Raw genomic sequence first — 16074 nt, forward strand, 5'->3', positions numbered from 1 at the left:
TGGGGGTAGGTAATGATCATCTAGTGTATAAGAGACTATCTTTACACTAAGAGGGATTGACTTGTATGTGTGAACGAAAGTCGAGACGTCCATGCTGCCATGTTGCAAGGATGAGAACGAATAAGGTACTACATCATAATGGAGGTCGCATGTGCTATGTCTGAATGTATCCTCGTACCATACATACCTACCTGGTTTAGCTGTACCTAGGTACCTGTACACTAATGTAACACAGACTCGCTAGGTAGTTGCCGGACAGGTAGGTAATTGACAATTTCGAGACTGGCTTGTTTCAAGAAAACAAACAAGGGATGTTTGGTAAATTATCGGGTGATATAGAGGTAGCAATTAGGTATTGTACCTTAGGTAATCCTATTGGGATGGCAGGATAACAGGTATGTAGACCTTATGTAAGTTATCGTTATCGGCTTTTGCGGATCAGATAACGCCGTCTTCCACCGGCCACCTTGTCATTATGTACGTAACCCGAAGCGCAGCCGCCGGCGCATCTACAATTACTACAATTACCCATACCAATACCAATACTAACATAACACCACGTGTACAACTTCAAAACAGACTTACTATTGCAGTGATTATGTTCATGTGAGATATCCCCAGACGAAACGGCATCATGTGCCGTCAAAACTTGCTACTCCTCTTAGGCGGCTTGCTGGGGTTAAGCCAGGCTCGCCAGCCAGGATTCAGCATCCATCACGATCTTCTAGCATATCCTCAGGTATGTTACATGTCTATACACATAATCACATAAGCAGATATAATACAATATATATAAATAAATGCCTAACTAATACGTGCGTCGTCAAGTTCGAGGTAGTCTTTTCCGAATCGTACATATCAGAAACCGATGCGCAGGCCTTAGTTGAAAAAGCTAGCCCTTCTCCCACCAACTACGATGCCAACTTGCCAGGCCAGACCGATATCATATCCAATATACAACCTGCTAAAGATGGGGCCGACGCTGATAGCAGCCTCGGTGACGGCGACCGAAATCCCGCCGAGTCCTACGAGATCATGACCGCCCCTCCTCATCGCTACCTATGTGCCATACCGGTTATTGAATCTCCTCCCGCGCCCAACAAGACAGCTACCGAGCTAGCCAAGGCCGAGGAGGCCCGTGAACTCGCAAGGGCTTCGGCTCACGGCTGGGATCTCATCAACGGCCTTGATGGCAACTGTCTTTATTACATGTCTGGTTGGTGGAGCTATAGCTTTTGCTATGGCCGTGACGTTGTGCAATTCCATGCGCTTCCCGCTAGCGTCAAGAGCGGTCCCCCCATGAGGGACCCTAACACTGCAGAGTACGTCCTTGGAAGAGTTACTGATCCGCACTCCACCACACGCTCTTCGCGCCGCGGACAACCCGCAGCCGCGGGTAACAAGGGACAACCTGCTACTACAGCGCCGCCGAATACGGAACTCCAGGTCAAGGGCGACCAGCGGTACTTAGTTCAGAGAATGGCAGATGGCACCATATGTGATCTGACTGGTCGGGAACGGACGATCGAAATACAATACCATTGCAGTCCAGGCAGCACTCAGGATCGTATTGGTTGGATCAAAGAGGTGACAACATGCGCATACCTTATGGTAGTCCATACCCCTCGCCTGTGTGTAGACGTTGCTTTTCAACCACCTAAGGAAGAGAAGGCGAATATTATTAGCTGTCGCGCCATCGTGTCGCAGGCAGAAGAGGCAGATTGGCACACGCAAAAGACGCTAGAAGCGCAGTCGGCTATGGTAGGCCAAGCCAGAGGAGAGGCGAAAGTTCCCATCACTATTGGTGGAATCGTGGTTGGAGGGCGGCAGATGCTCGGACGGGGAGAAGACGGAAAAGCTGCACACCAGCTAGCTCCCCCACGAAACTTCCGAAGCTCCAACATACCTCCTTTAGTCGAGGTGGTGGCCAAGGGAGCCAGTAAAGAGGAAGGTAGTAAGGTCGAAATACTCACTGACGAGGAACTAGCCAAGCTAGATCTCAACCCCGAAATGATCGAGGAACTGAGGAAAGAGCTGCAAAAGCTAGCAGGGGACAGGGGCTGGAAGCTCGAGGTCGTCGAAGTTCCAGGGGACGCCCGGGAGATTCACAGTGTAGTTGATACTGACGAAGTTAAGAAGTCCGATGATGATGATGACGAAAACAAGGAAGCAGGCAGCGAGGAAAAATTCTTCAAGGAGGAACTGTGAAATACTGGTTATTGGCATAGCAAACGGCGTTACGTAGGTAGGGTTAATTATATTCATCTTCAGCATCCTGGAACAAGACCGTTAACCCTACGAGATATCCTATCATGTCCTATAGTGTTTGACCCTTAAGAGTTACGTTATGTTGGCCATGCTGACGTCTGTTGGGTTGCACTACATCTTAGATTGGTTATCTACACTTGACGGGGACACAAATACATCATCCACGGCGGGCCAGCAACACACACTGATACGTGACACAACTAATACTTGATACTCACCGGTCCCGTTGCCCTCAAGACGGGCCTAATGAGACTAGGTGGGACTAAGCCAGCGCGGAGAGAGCGTCCAAGCAGGCTGGTTAGAAAGAACCATTCGTTCCGCAGTCCTAGGGAAGTTAGCGTTTGCATTGTCTAGGGAGGTTACGGGAGGCAACATGGATCGTCGGGGCGCGGTAGCAGTCATTCGATGAGCAGGTGAGTAGGCTAATGGCCTCATCTATCAGTTTCTACGTTCCTACCAATAGCTAGTATGTTGTCTATTCGTGTTATTGAAGTGGTACAATACATACATAGATGGAACGCTGGCGTTAATGGTACCGCGAGGTTAAACGAAAAGCTTACGTGAAAACAGTCCTGGCTTATATTATCTGCTACGTATTAGCCGAAAGCAATCCTCTGGTCGAATTAGCAATGTCTCTTTAGAAACTTTGGGAATTGGAAATATGACAGACTAACTATTTGAAAAGCATACATTGGGCACTCGAATAGGTAGCTAAAATTAAGTCTACCGATCCCGCCCATTCGGTGTCAACGTGGCTAGATTAATGAATCCTCTTTAAATGAGGTATAGATTAAAATATACTTCCTCGATTTACTCGTCACTTGATAACTCGAAGGAGCGGGAAGTTTCTTCATAGGATTTCACCTTCATTATTTTATTACATTGATGAAATATCTAAACATATATGATTGGTAATCTACCTGTTAATTTGTGACGAGGTTAGCATACCACGCCTTATAAGACATACGGCATTAGGTAGTAGTTAACTCCGGACCTGTCTTGTTGATTAGAGAATAGCATCGATCGTTGGATTACTTCCCTATTGCTATCGAACCCTCCGCCGAAAAAAAGAAAATCGCGTAGTATTCTCTCAGAATATGACAAATAGCCTCACAGGTCAAATGATGTCTTGGGATTATAGTTATCGGTAGACTCCTGAATGGATGTATGTAGTGTGGGTGTAGAGACAGGATATTGATTTATGCAGCCGGACATCAAATCAACGATCCATCATGTCAACTTGATTCAATGATGGCATATCAACATCCACGATATTTCGACACACACTCCACGATATGCTCTCGTCATGCCGCATAGATCACCAATAGGATACATTGATAATGGGTAGAAATCTTGCGAGCAGATTGCCACGTCGCCCCTATAAGCTTTGTAATACCCTCCTACGACCAATTTGCCCGATGGTGGGAGTATTGGAACTTGCATGCTGTTTGTTATTAGCTTGGCAGCTGAACCACGTAAGTTCTGACGCCGGGGATTGGATGTATAAGCCGAAAATTTTGAATTGTTAGACTTTAGTTATGATATTGGTGTTTGGGTCATCCCTTATCCCTTTATTACCTCTCTTGGATGCCAATCTTATATTCATGTCCTTTTAGTTTAGTAAGTATAGAGAGGTTTGCCCGGCTCATTTATGGATAGGATACGGCATAAGGAAATTTTAAGGAGAAGTGTAATACGATCACATTCACATCTGATTCACATCTAACTTACGATGATGATACCGAGATGGTGACAAGTTAGTGGTCCCGGCAATGACGACATCTGGAACGGAGTACAGGTCCCACTGGGTGGACTTCCATCTCCAGTATGTACATAATAGATAGGGTCAAGGCTCGCGCCATCGTGGGGAAGTGCATCGAATGGATACCTTAGGTATGTGGAATGGGTTCCTTTACGATCTACCGAAACTTGAAGATATACACGATCTACCTGGTAGTTAATGATTTTTCATCGTACTGACATGAGTTTAGAGAAAGATTACCTTGGCTTGTAAAGTAGGCTATCATATATAATTGCATAGGTACCTGTCTTACAAACGTGAGGCGCTCAGCACAGGGGCTTCGAACAGTGATGATCCAATGGTGTTGAATGTCACATCACTGTGGAAAAGAAAGAAAGAAAAAGCCCACTGTAACTGTCGGAAACGATCACTTTTTAAACTACCCTGTACGAACCCTGTGAAAATGTCCTGCTTCGACCAATCGCAGTCTTTCCCAGCATTATGGAAGCCAGGTTTACTGAGTACCTAGTCCCGGCTCACGGCGGGCTGTAACCAAAACAGGGCCAGGGCTTTTTACTAATTGGTGTCAATTGGTGTCAATTGGTTAGAATATCGAAATCGGCATGCCTCTCCAGCAGTTCCAGCCAGCCCAGCATAAAACTACCTACCTACCTACATAATATTTGAGCTCACCCCTTGTTCCTAGCCTGTTAGCCAGTTAGCATAACCTTTAAAACGGGCCTTAGCTATTTGTAGTAATGATAACCCTTGATATGCAGGTCCCCCCCTTAGACACATGCATTAGCTTGAAGAGATCCCGACGCGAAGGGACCAAACAGGGGTCTTAGATGCATCATTCAGCATTCCCTACAGGGGAACTACTCTGTCAGTCTGTACTTACGGAGATGAAGCAGCTACACTATCGATAGCTCTTAGGGACGAAATTAGCACATGTTCTTTCTGATTTCTTTTCCTAATTCCCCATGATTGATCCTATCATCGTGAGCTTCGTCATACCCCTTTGAGAGATCCTCATCCTATACCTAATCGCCCGGGTGATAGAAATTGTATGCCTTCTTTAATCTCCATTACCCTGGAAACATTGTGAGCATTGTCAACTGGCCTTTTATTCAATTCATCATCATTGTTTTCTCCGGCATCAATTCTATTCTTATTGATTCTTTAAACGAGTCAACTATGCGCCTATTTCCCTGAGACAAAACAACCTCTTATCTCGACATATTCTTCTATTGGTGTGACAACAAATCCCGAGTTCTCTACCTCTTTGAATTATTGTAAACGCCTTTTGCCTTTTTTCTTTCTGGGTAAACGGTCGCATTCATAAGCTGTGATTCTAGATCGAAGCAGCTTTATTATTTCAAGCTTTTGCAGCTGAAGCTTTTGCAGCTGAAAATCATCTTCTACGCGGCTGTGGAGCAACAGCAATTCAACGGTTGTTATTATTAGCATAACAAAAACATTGGTAGAGATTTAGATCTACCAATCACTTGCGAATTGTCATTGCATTAAGACGCTCGAGCCGTTGAGTTGCTCGAACACTGATGAAGGCGCCTCCTATCCTAGGTCCTTGAGAGCCCCGATTCGATTCTCCATACATCGTATGAAATACACCATCCATCGTACTGTACATTATTCCAAGTCTCATCTCGATATCGAATCTTCCAATTCCAATTCCTTGAACAGAACAAAATACTGTGCTTTAATCCCCCACCTTCGACCTCATATTTTACGAATCGAATCACCTCGTTACCTATCTACCAGAAGCTCATCGTCTCAGTTATTACGTGATCGCTACTTCGTACTTCTAATTCTGCCTGCTCTTTTCCTACGCGGTTAGATGAGATTATTCCAAGCGATAGGGTCGCCAATTGTTTTCGTCGCCCTTACTATCGCCATACTTCCCTCCGCAAAGAGTACGTAACAATATTACAATATTGTTCGTTATGGATGGTAGCGGAGGTCAGAAGGATTCACGCGAGCGTTTGTATTCTCGCGCGCCTTCACGGTCTAGTAGTGCCAGTACCGCGAACACCCAGATGACATCCAAAAGTGCAAACAGCACCTCTTCGTACCCACGAGAAACTTCCCATACAGGTTCACATCCGATACATAAATATCACCATAGCCATTGCAGCAGAAACTCGATAGGTACTCGACCTTTGTCACGATTATCTAGGGAATCTAGTAATGAGCTACGAGAACCGACAGCATCTGCCTCTACCTTTCTGCAAGAACGGTTACAGCGAGAGAGAAACGAAAGACATGCGAGCAAACTAAGCGCCGACTTGAGCGCTTCTACCGGCGATATCCGGGATAGGGATGTGCAGAGCTCACCTATTAAGAGGAGTGCCACCTCTGTAGGACGACGACAGTGGTCGGATAATAGCGATGAATTGGCCAAAGATGCAGGGATGGGAGCAAGGCAAATGGAACAGGTAAGAAAAATTCACAATAACATGCGCCTTTCTAGAAAGTTAAACTCGGCAGCTGACTTAAATGGGAAGACCCTGTCAACACTGCATAAACAGAACTTTGATCTCAAGCTGGAGCTATATCATCGACGAGAGAAGCAGACAGCGTTAGAAGAGAGAGTTGAGAAACTCGAGTCTCAACACGGAGAAATGATAAACCTCCATGAAGACATCATCCGCGAACTGGACATGAAGGATGATGCCCTCGCCGAGGCTGTTGCGCTAATAGTGGAACTAGAAACTCGAATCGACGAGTTGGTTCGAGAAAGAGAGATGGTTAGAAGAGTTGAGGCTGACGGCTCATATCGTCATTCTTCATCGGATCAACCTAATATTGAATCTGCCACGACTGTTACCGCCCCTATAGTTAATATCCCCAAGGAAGCAAACCTCAGCGTACCGCGTTTGACCGCACATGTGAATAGCCTTGGGCGAGTACCTAGTTTCCTTTCCGAGCACAGCCAACAGACCGAGAATCTGCGCAACGCGGTCTTAAGAGGACGAACTAGTGCAATGCATATGCGCAAAATTTCTGAGTCGACTGCTGATCCTAGCGAGATTAATCGTATCGCTAGTCCTAATCTCAGCGTACTCAGCGAGAGTTCCTTTGTTAGCATATACGGCGCCAAGGATGCAGGTGACAGGGCAGGTTTACAGCCTCCGGCAGATGTGGTAGGAATGGATGGCAGCTATTGTGACCGTTCTCCGACGCCAACGATGAAGATGAATGACGAGAGTCGAGGCGGCCAAAGGAATGCAATTTCAAGTCAGATACCTCCGGGCTCACCCGGTACACCAGGTGGAGGTGTTAGATTATCGACTCGTACGCGGCCTATAAACAATGTCATCAGCCTGACTTCACCCTTACAGGAGATTGAGCGACTTGACAAGCAAATGATGGCCAGCAACGATAATTCTAGGCAACCTGTATCCAACCGCAGTCGAGGTACCGTAACTCCGACTCTTGCAAAGCCTTCTATGAATCCACCCCAGCCGGGCAGGACTAAACAGGAGAAGAGAGAGGCTTTAGAAAAGGTCCTCACTAATTATCCCACATATAGGGACTTCTCAAATCCTCAAGCCTTTCCTCCCACTCCTGATACCGTCTCATCGTCAACGCTTCGAAACCAGCAGAATTTTACTGGTTCTCAAGATAGTCTTACAAAGCAAACAAGAGGTGTCCCGGGTAATGGCATCATGTCTGTTTACGATAGAATTGGGGCTTTTGGTAGAGAACTTCCTTACCTGCCGTCCTCGAATCAGTGTGGACCGACTACAGCACTCTCCGGCCACAGGCAAATGCCAACGCCGAATATTAACACTAATACGTTCTCTGACCTTACGCAGCTTGCACGATCCCTTCCACCACGGCCTCATTCGTCAGCCGAAACTACAAGTTCCCGTGCCAGGGCTGCTAGTTTAGGATCGGACTCGGACTCAGACGGTGGCGCAGATGCCCGTTCTGAAACCGATGATTTTGATTACTGGATGAGGGAGAGCATGAAGCCGAACATATATCAAGCAGGCTCGTCAGAACAGCGCGGAAGCGGCCGTTCTGCATCTCCTGATCTCTTCTCTTTCCCCGCCGACGCGAGAGGCTGGGAAACGGACGTTATCTTTGGAGCTCTAAAAGGTAGTGGCTATCTTGGTTCACCAGTGTCGGCGTTGAAACGTGATCCTATCGATGAAATGGCCAGCTCATTGCAAACATCGCAAACAGAAATATTCGAGCCTTCAGTGATGGGGTCCGCACCGCCTACTCCTGATCGACGATCGAGTCTGCATGCTCGCACCGGTAGCACTAGCGCAATACCTTCATCTGGCGGGATGTTTAAGAGAAATCCTGCTATAGGTATGGCCACGGCGTGGATCGACGGGAGAGGTAGGAGTGGTAGTATAGACTCTGTTACACCTGCGTCATCCATTAGAGCACAGTCTCGACAAGGAGCAACGACGCCGGGAAAGCGAAATCATTATCCTCCAATTTCTGGACAGACGTCTAAGGGACGGGGGTTAGGCTTTAATTCGTTCTTTAGAAAATCGGGCTCTGATAACTTCAGCGCCCCGTCTACCGCAACCGAGGCAACTTTCCCTCTTCCAACTCCGGCTCAGTTATCGGCAATACCACCAGCGATGAGGTCTGTAAAGCCTTCAGGAAGAAACAGCGTCCCCCCGCCACCGACCATGCCCTGGCGTGCTCCAGGTATCGTTGAAGACGATCTTCAGAGCGCGACACCTCCCCCAATCATGCGTAGCCGCGGTATGTCGCTCCTCTCAGGAACTAACGGTACGCCGCAACAGCAAGCCGCCGAGATGTCGCGTCCAAATACGCCAACTACGGTGGTTCAAGCGAACGCGAGCGGTAAGAGGAAATGGTTAGGTCTCGGGAGAATAGGAAATTCAAAGACGAAGATGGGCTGAGAATGCCCTTCATGTGGGAGTTGACACGCTAATGAGACCTCGGGATAGATGCCAACACCAATAGGTCAGTGCAAACTGGAGCATTGGGTTGGAACAGAATCGAAGTAATAGATACTATGTTAGTATACCGAGCCTACGGAAGCACGGGATATCGCTTCTCGCATTCTCCGTACTGTAGCATTCATGTAAGAGTATTATGTATGATTCTCGAGTGTAATGAAATTTGTAGGGCGTTATGGCATAAACAAAAGAAAAGGAGGAGGAGGAGGAGGAGGAGGAGGAGGAGGACGTTTGGAACCCTAGGAACTTCGAAGTATTACATGTTAGTAGGCAGTTAGAGAAGACGGGGCAGGCATGTCCACCCATGAGGATACCCAGGGAACGGTGGGGAGGAAATGATTATGTATTAGTATTACGAATTGATGCCCACGAATACGATTATATGTTTTACATAGGTTAGGTACCTAATGTTTGTCTAGACTCTCATCAGTCAGTGGCATAGGAAATATTGTAAAGCCTAAGAATAAGTGGTAAGGTATCGTATCGTCACTCGCCGCGTCTTAGCCCAAATGGTATGAATTCTCGATGTACATACTGTGATAATTGTACCTACCTACCTAGGTACCTAATGTAATAGGTAATAAAAAAAGGGGTCCTTGGGTTACTGGGGTTATCTTTGACATCATATACTGCAAATAGCGTAGTGTAATACCACTACCTACCTGTAGGTAACCACGTACCTACATTTCAGCTGTCTCATTTCGCATTTCGCATAACATTACAGTTTTAATCGCACTTTCTATCATTTCACTTATTAGTAAAACAGATGCCTATGACATAACAAACGTTAATAATAAATAAATCGAACTAACTACTGTTTAACTGTCTAGGTAATTGTCCTACCATTTCTACATTACCTACCCGAAGCTCCGCTATCATGGCCAAGGCCGCCGTCCAATCCGATGCGGATAGCCTAGTAAAACATCCTACCCTCCGGCGTAGCACGAGGAATGCTACTAAGAAAGGCGGAGACAAACCAATCAAACGAGAAGATCTACCTGCGAGCGTTGCAACGTCTGTACCGGCCCGGCAAAGGAAGAGAGCTAGGTCGGAAGACGAGAATGAAGACGAGAATGAAGATGAAGATGAAGATGAAGATGAGGATGAAGCTAAGCCCTTGACCAAGTCGGCGAAAAAGAGGAAGACTACATCGCCTTTATCCAATTTTACTACACGGGTCAAGGCCGAATCGCCTAGCCCGGGAAAAGAGGTCGCAAATGGAAGAAAGAAAGGAAAAAGTCAAGAGAGCAAGGGAGATAAAACAAAGGGAGATAAAACAGCGGATCTCCGCGCGAAGAAATTAAAATCCTACGCGCAATTCGCCAATAAGTCGCCATACCCAGACTTCCCGCGGCCAACGCCAGAGGAGTGTCAACTCGCCTACGATGTTCTTGCAAAGGTGCACGGGGAGCGGGAGCGGCCCGAGAAGGTAGTAAGCGCGCCAGCCGATAGGGCCGGCTGCGGCGATGCGCCATCGGTTCTCGATGCCCTGGTGCGCACTATCCTGTCGCAGAACACAAGCAACAAGAATAGTACGCGCGCTAAGCTAGACATGGACGAGGTATACGGCAGCGGGGATTCCGAGGAGCGCTGGGCTGCGATCGCAGCGGGCGGTCCCGCGAAACTCGAAAAGGCCATTGCTAGAGGCGGCTTAGGGGGCGTTAAGAGTCGCGTCATTGTGGAGATTCTAAACCAGGTTAAGGAACGCTATGGGAAGTACTCGCTAGACCATCTGCTCCGGCTCGAGGCTGGGGGAGATGATGAGGAGGCTATGCGCGAACTTATCTCGTTCCGCGGCGTAGGGCCTAAGACTGCCAGTTGCGTGCTACTGTTCTGCGTGGGGCGCGCCAGCTTCGCCGTCGACACGCACGTTCATCGACTTACGGGTATGATGGGGTGGCGACCTGCGGCGGCGTCTCGCGACGAGGCTTTTGCGCATCTCGATGCGAGAGTGCCTGACGCGCTCAAGTACGGCTTACATGTTCTGCTTATCGAACACGGACGCGCGTGTCCCGAGTGTAAGGCTGGCGGGAAGAGTTTGGGCCGGTGCGAGCTTAGAAGGGCGTTTAGACGTAGGGGTGGCGATGAAATTCAGGAGGAGGAGGAGGGAAAGGTCCGGGTTAAGAACGGTGTTAGCGACGATGATAAAAACGAGACGAAGATGAGTACCTAACGTAATTAGTGAGGTGGTGGAGCTCGCTATATATATGGTCAGTTAGGTCAGTGGGCCTGGATGAGAGCCATTTGGTAGGTGAGTGCCTTTTGGTTAGGTCTATATTACTATGTAGTTTTCTTCGAATCCTCTGAGCTACCCCTCCTTGGTTTCAGTCCCGTATATCTGTTTCCAGGTAGGTAGATCAAACTGATTGTTCGTTTATAAGACTAGTTACTTTTAATCTGGATACTAATCATATTGAATAGACAGGTATGCATTGTTTCATTACCTGAGAGAAGACCCGTCTGGTCTGGTAAATGTACAGGTATGGAAGGTAGATGTTCAACTAGCTTTGGATGATTGCTTTCTCTGCTCTACCTCCTTATCTCTTAAGGTGGTATCCCGCGGGCTTCTGCGGCACTTGGCATTGGCATTGGTACTGGCAACCAATATATGACACTTCCGCATGAACTTTAGCATGTGAAGTCTCTGACACCCTACGATTCCGATCTCTGATTCCGATCTTCAATTCTATAATCCGATAGTCGAAGCCTTACGGCCGTCTACTTGGAACTCTACGTCTTTTCTCGCTAATATATCAGCGTGTGCGACCACTAGCGGGCTATGCAGATCTCGGATGAACGTCTTGTACTTTCCCATGACCCTCAAGATGGGAAAGATTGCGAATTCTCTTGGAGGAGAGCATCCATATTTTTTTTAACATAGATATGGTAGGTGTTGTCGCCTCAGAGCCGGTTGCCGATACTTAGCCAAGTGAGATTATAGCAAAATACTCCAGATCAAGATCAAAGACGTATTCATATCCCCAGATAAAATTAAGCCGTCACGGAGAGGGAAAGAGTAATACAAGAATAGACAAGTCTCATCTATAAATCGCGTTCTAGACCCGACAGGTCCCCATTGCTTCATAAGGCTACCTAGATATAAAATAAGTGTCTTTAAAAGCGTAGTGTCTGTCTTGTCGACGACTGCTAAAAGAGACGTTAAGAGCACGTAGTTTCCGTCCCCTACGATGAATATATGACGGGCATAAACCTTGTTTGGACTTTATTCCGGAATCTCTGGTTTTATACAGGCTAGAGCGGTCCAAGAACATACGGCCCCGTATTTGAGAGTCCAACCCCCAGAGAGCAACGGGGGCTAGGGGGTAGGGGGGAGAGGGAAGTACCACAAGTCTCACGAGCAAAATGCAACTAGGGGTATTTAGCAAAAGGAGGCGACTGGCGATCTAAAGAAGACTTGAAAGAAAAAGGGGCGGTACCTAAAGGCTAAGACAGATGGGCTAACAAGACTCCTTATTCAGATCCTCACCGTTGGGTTCCAACAATCAAACTTTTTCGGATGCACCAATGACATAAAATCAATAACAGGGTAAATCAAGTATTCCTGTCTCATTCGCGGGGCTCACATTTTACGCGAGCCTGAAGCGGCGCGCGTCATGGTGATAGAGTCAACGACCGCCAATGATGTAATCATGACTCTCATGGCTTCTACTTGTTTCCGCCGAAGTGCTTCTTCGGAGAAATTGCTGTTCAGATGATATTCTTTCTTGTATTTGCCGGACTTCGTAGGGACTAGCATATATTCACATTGTTAGGCTGATTTACATGAATAGCTAGTTCCAAATGCCTTGTTCTTCTCTAGCATTCCACTTCATCTACATACATATCGCTTGCTCTCAGAAGCGTAATGTAGTTATAACACCGGACTACCAAGCCTTATCTTGCATATGGATCTGTCCGGAAATGCCCAACAGTGTGATGGCTTGGCATCCTCAGAAAGATCATCATGGACACCAGATCTTCCCCATCATTTCCTTCAACCCGGCCCCGGGGTTGGCCCCACCGTACCGGGATTCGGTCCTGGACTGCCGCTTCTGGGACAACATGATGGCTTGAGTCATCTTGCTTCCGCGGCAGCTATCTCCGATCCGTACGGTATGCTTCCCGAGACATCGCTGTTGGGTCCGTCGCCGCCAGCTCAAACTGGGCCGTCTGCATTTATAGCTAACGATAATATCGCGCTCGGAACGCCTCCGGAAAGTGCGGAGCGAAGGGAGCAGTTAAGAGCCAAGCGTCGCGTTCCAAATTCCCAGCGGAAGAGGACACAAGTCAGCTGCGACGCCTGTAAAACGCGGAGGTGCAAGTGTGTGCGTCTAAAAGCAGCTCCGGGATCCGATGGTAATACAGCAAAGCCCGGTGGCCAGCCCCCTTGTAAGTTATGCGTCGAAACTGGAATTTCGTGCGTGACATCGTTGCCACGGAAGCAACGGGTTTACGGTAGCGTCGAGAATCTAGACAAGAGATACCGGGCTCTCGAGGCCTTGGTTTCAGGCATATTTCCAGACTTAAACCCCAGAGCCTCCGCGGAGGAACTGGTGGTCTTTGGGCAGGAGAGGTCGATAGTCATGCCTGATTTCGGCGAATCGTCTGATCAATTTCAACCTCAGACTCGACTTCCGTCGGCAGAGAATCCCATAAAACCGGTCACATATCAACTTCATAAATACGGTTCAGTCTCAACCCCGGGGGATGGAATCGGAAGCTCGAATTTGATCATAGCAGGGACCGACCACGAAAAGACTATATTGCCGCCGTCCTATCTTATGAAATTCGCGCCAACGACGACTACACAGCTCTCGCCTGAAGCTACAGAGAGTACTTCAGACCCCAACGCTAAGGCTACCGGTTTGATATCGGATGCCACTGGCCGACCGCACTACATAGGGCCATGCGGAAGTCTTGCTTTCTTTGGGAAAATGCGTGAGCTATTTGTTGAACGGTTTTCCGAGACAGGGATCGTAGGCGGATCTGAGGAGACAACCCGCAGTTCTACGAGTGGTAAAGGACGGCTCTTCCGCAACAACCCGTTAGCAGCTTCGCTAGGTGGAACTGGTGATCGTGGGCGAGCGACTGCATCTCCCCCACGACGAGATAATTCTAGTAATTCTAGTTTACCCAGTCATATCTTGGACCATCTTGAGGGCGATTCTCCTCCTCAAATATGCGAAAATATGCTTAAGGAACATCCAGACGACCCTGAATTTTGGAGGTATCGTAAACGAGTCTCCGAACTTGAATTGCCCCCCAAAGAGCGAGCAGACACCTGCGTTAACGCCTTTTTCCAATGCGTCCATCCGAACTTCACCTTGTTTCATCGGCTGACTTTCCAAACCGCTTATGAGAAGATGTGGCGTTGCTGGGACGCGCACAGAGGGAAGACCCCTAAGAATCACGTCAGAGACACTTCTGTATCGGTTGGATGGCTGTGCTGTCTGTATATGATATTTATCCTAGGATCTCGATCCCTTCCGCAGAATGCCGAGTCGCTCGAGTTCCAACGGAAATGGTTTTCAAAAGTTGAAGAGCTCCCACCGCTCCTTAGCACTTCGAGTCTCCCGAACGTACGCGCATATATGCTCCTTTCGCTATACTACCACAATACCAACGACCGAACCGGCGCTTGGACGTTTCACGGTGCTGCTTGTCGACTAGCTATAGCGCTTGGGATGCACCGCGAGAGTTCTTCGGGATTATTCGATCCGGTAGAGAGGCAGCTTCGAAAGCTAACTTGGTGGACGTTGTACGGCTACGAACAGTTTCTATGCTGTTCATTAGGGCGTCCTAGTGCGATCGACGATAGAGAAATGGACGTCGGAATTCCAAATGACGATTATTTGGACGCAAACCTTCTCCCTCCTCGGTATATCGAGCATTCGGCTCGGTTGGATATGCTGCTAGCTGCCGTCCGGCGCGGGATATTCGATCCGGGATTTGTCCCGGGGAAGATGTATGCCCGAGCCCTGGAGTTCCTGGAGACCGTCTCGGGTTGGGAAGATACACTACCGAAAGGACTCAAACCCTTGGCGTATGAGGGCGGCTCCGGCGGGAACGATAACCAGTGGCGAAGCGCCATATTACTTAGCGTTCGGTATCATCATACGCTCTGCTTCTTAACGCGGCCGTTCCTTTTTGAAACGATCGAATCTGCGAACGGGGGGTCACCCCTCGGGCCTGACGCGCGCAAGATAAGAGCATTATGCAAAGTCTGTCTGACTGGCGCGATGCGCTGTGCGAACTTGATCATCAGCTTATGGCGCGCAGGTCACATAAACGGGGCTACCTGGATAGATATATACTATGCATATATGTCTAGCCTAGATATCTCGTTGGCATTGCTTTCCCCAGATTCGTTATGCCAAGACGAAGACCAACTGGAAATCGCAAAGCCAGAGCTCATACAGAAATATACAGTGGAGGAGATGAAGAACGTTGTAAGGCAGCTATGCGAGGTCATGTCAACGATCGAGGTATGCGGAACAAACGCTCGGTTTGCAAAGGCAGCGTTTGAGTTTGCAATTGCTCTCGGAATTATTCCCGAGGAGAGTATTCTCTCCTTAGGTCTGTCACTCATAGAGCTGAAGGCGAGAGAACGAGATAACGGACCTAACGAGGAGAGTTTAATTCCTAAAGAATCAGAAGGGGATCAAGAATTTACCCACGATAAAAAACAGGGAGCCGACGGCGTTAGAGTTGACCAAGGAATGACTGGAATATCTAGCTATTATCCCGCAAGTGCTATGAACTTAGATTTCCAAGGCAACTTGAGCTACCCCTTAGATGATGCGATGGGCGATGTGCAATGGGACATGTGAGTCGACACCAAACCAACGCAGTACTGCTTTATTCTACTTCGGAGCTTTTTAATTCGCTGATTTTTGAACTCGCTAGGATACTGCAACCTTCACAATGGAACGGTGCTGCTTTGAATATGGACATGGACTGGGTCTGGCAGTGTCCGAATCAAAGCTGGCATGGTAATATTTACGGAAATTAGTGAACCCCCAGCGAAAACATTCACTACCCTCTTACGGGGCGTGTCGAATAAGCTGGCGCTTCCTGGAATAAAAACCTTTG

The 16074-nt window shown here is 48.0% G+C and overlaps 4 protein-coding genes across 4 annotated transcripts; all 4 read left to right on the forward strand.

Moving 5' to 3' along the window:
• Positions 1–634: 634 nt before the first annotated feature.
• On the forward strand, positions 635–2208 carry F5Y00DRAFT_264515 (glucosidase II beta subunit-like protein-domain-containing protein; the record flags this gene model as incomplete). The annotated part of the gene is made up of 2 exons (XM_048011674.1): positions 635–739; positions 829–2208. The coding sequence occupies 2 exons, from the start codon at positions 635–637 to the stop codon at positions 2206–2208; spliced, it is 1485 nt and encodes a 494-aa protein (XP_047862443.1).
• A 3639-nt stretch (positions 2209–5847) lies between these two features.
• On the forward strand, positions 5848–9199 carry F5Y00DRAFT_243815 (uncharacterized protein). The gene is made up of 2 exons (XM_048008735.1): positions 5848–6465; positions 6535–9199. Exons 1-2 carry the CDS (start codon positions 5974–5976, stop codon positions 8920–8922), a joined length of 2880 nt encoding a protein of 959 aa, XP_047862444.1. The 5' UTR covers positions 5848–5973; the 3' UTR covers positions 8923–9199.
• A 660-nt stretch (positions 9200–9859) lies between these two features.
• F5Y00DRAFT_254592 (DNA glycosylase) lies at positions 9860–11155 on the forward strand (the record flags this gene model as incomplete). The annotated part of the gene is made up of 1 exon (XM_048010186.1): positions 9860–11155. The coding sequence occupies one exon, from the start codon at positions 9860–9862 to the stop codon at positions 11153–11155; it is 1296 nt and encodes a 431-aa protein (XP_047862445.1).
• A 1596-nt stretch (positions 11156–12751) lies between these two features.
• Positions 12752–16003, forward strand: F5Y00DRAFT_143309 (fungal-specific transcription factor domain-containing protein). Its single transcript, XM_048004387.1, has one exon. It carries the CDS (start codon positions 12888–12890, stop codon positions 15810–15812), a length of 2925 nt encoding a protein of 974 aa, XP_047862446.1. The 5' UTR covers positions 12752–12887; the 3' UTR covers positions 15813–16003.
• Positions 16004–16074: the final 71 nt, after the last annotated feature.

The sequence above is a fragment of the Daldinia vernicosa genome, assembly GCF_022497035.1.
Source record: "Daldinia vernicosa strain CBS 139.73 unplaced genomic scaffold F5Y00scaffold_43, whole genome shotgun sequence".
Classification (NCBI taxonomy): domain Eukaryota; kingdom Fungi; phylum Ascomycota; class Sordariomycetes; order Xylariales; family Hypoxylaceae; genus Daldinia; species Daldinia vernicosa.

Coding starts and splice junctions, on each gene's coding strand:
- F5Y00DRAFT_243815 (XM_048008735.1), top strand. CDS start 5,974: ATGGATGGTAGCGGAGGTCAGAAGGATTCACGCGAGCGTTTGTATTCT. Junction 6,466..6,534: donor GAGCAAGGCAAATGGAACAG/GTAAGAAAAATT, acceptor TTAAATGGGAAG/ACCCTGTCAACACTGCATAA.
- F5Y00DRAFT_143309 (XM_048004387.1), top strand. CDS start 12,888: ATGGATCTGTCCGGAAATGCCCAACAGTGTGATGGCTTGGCATCCTCA.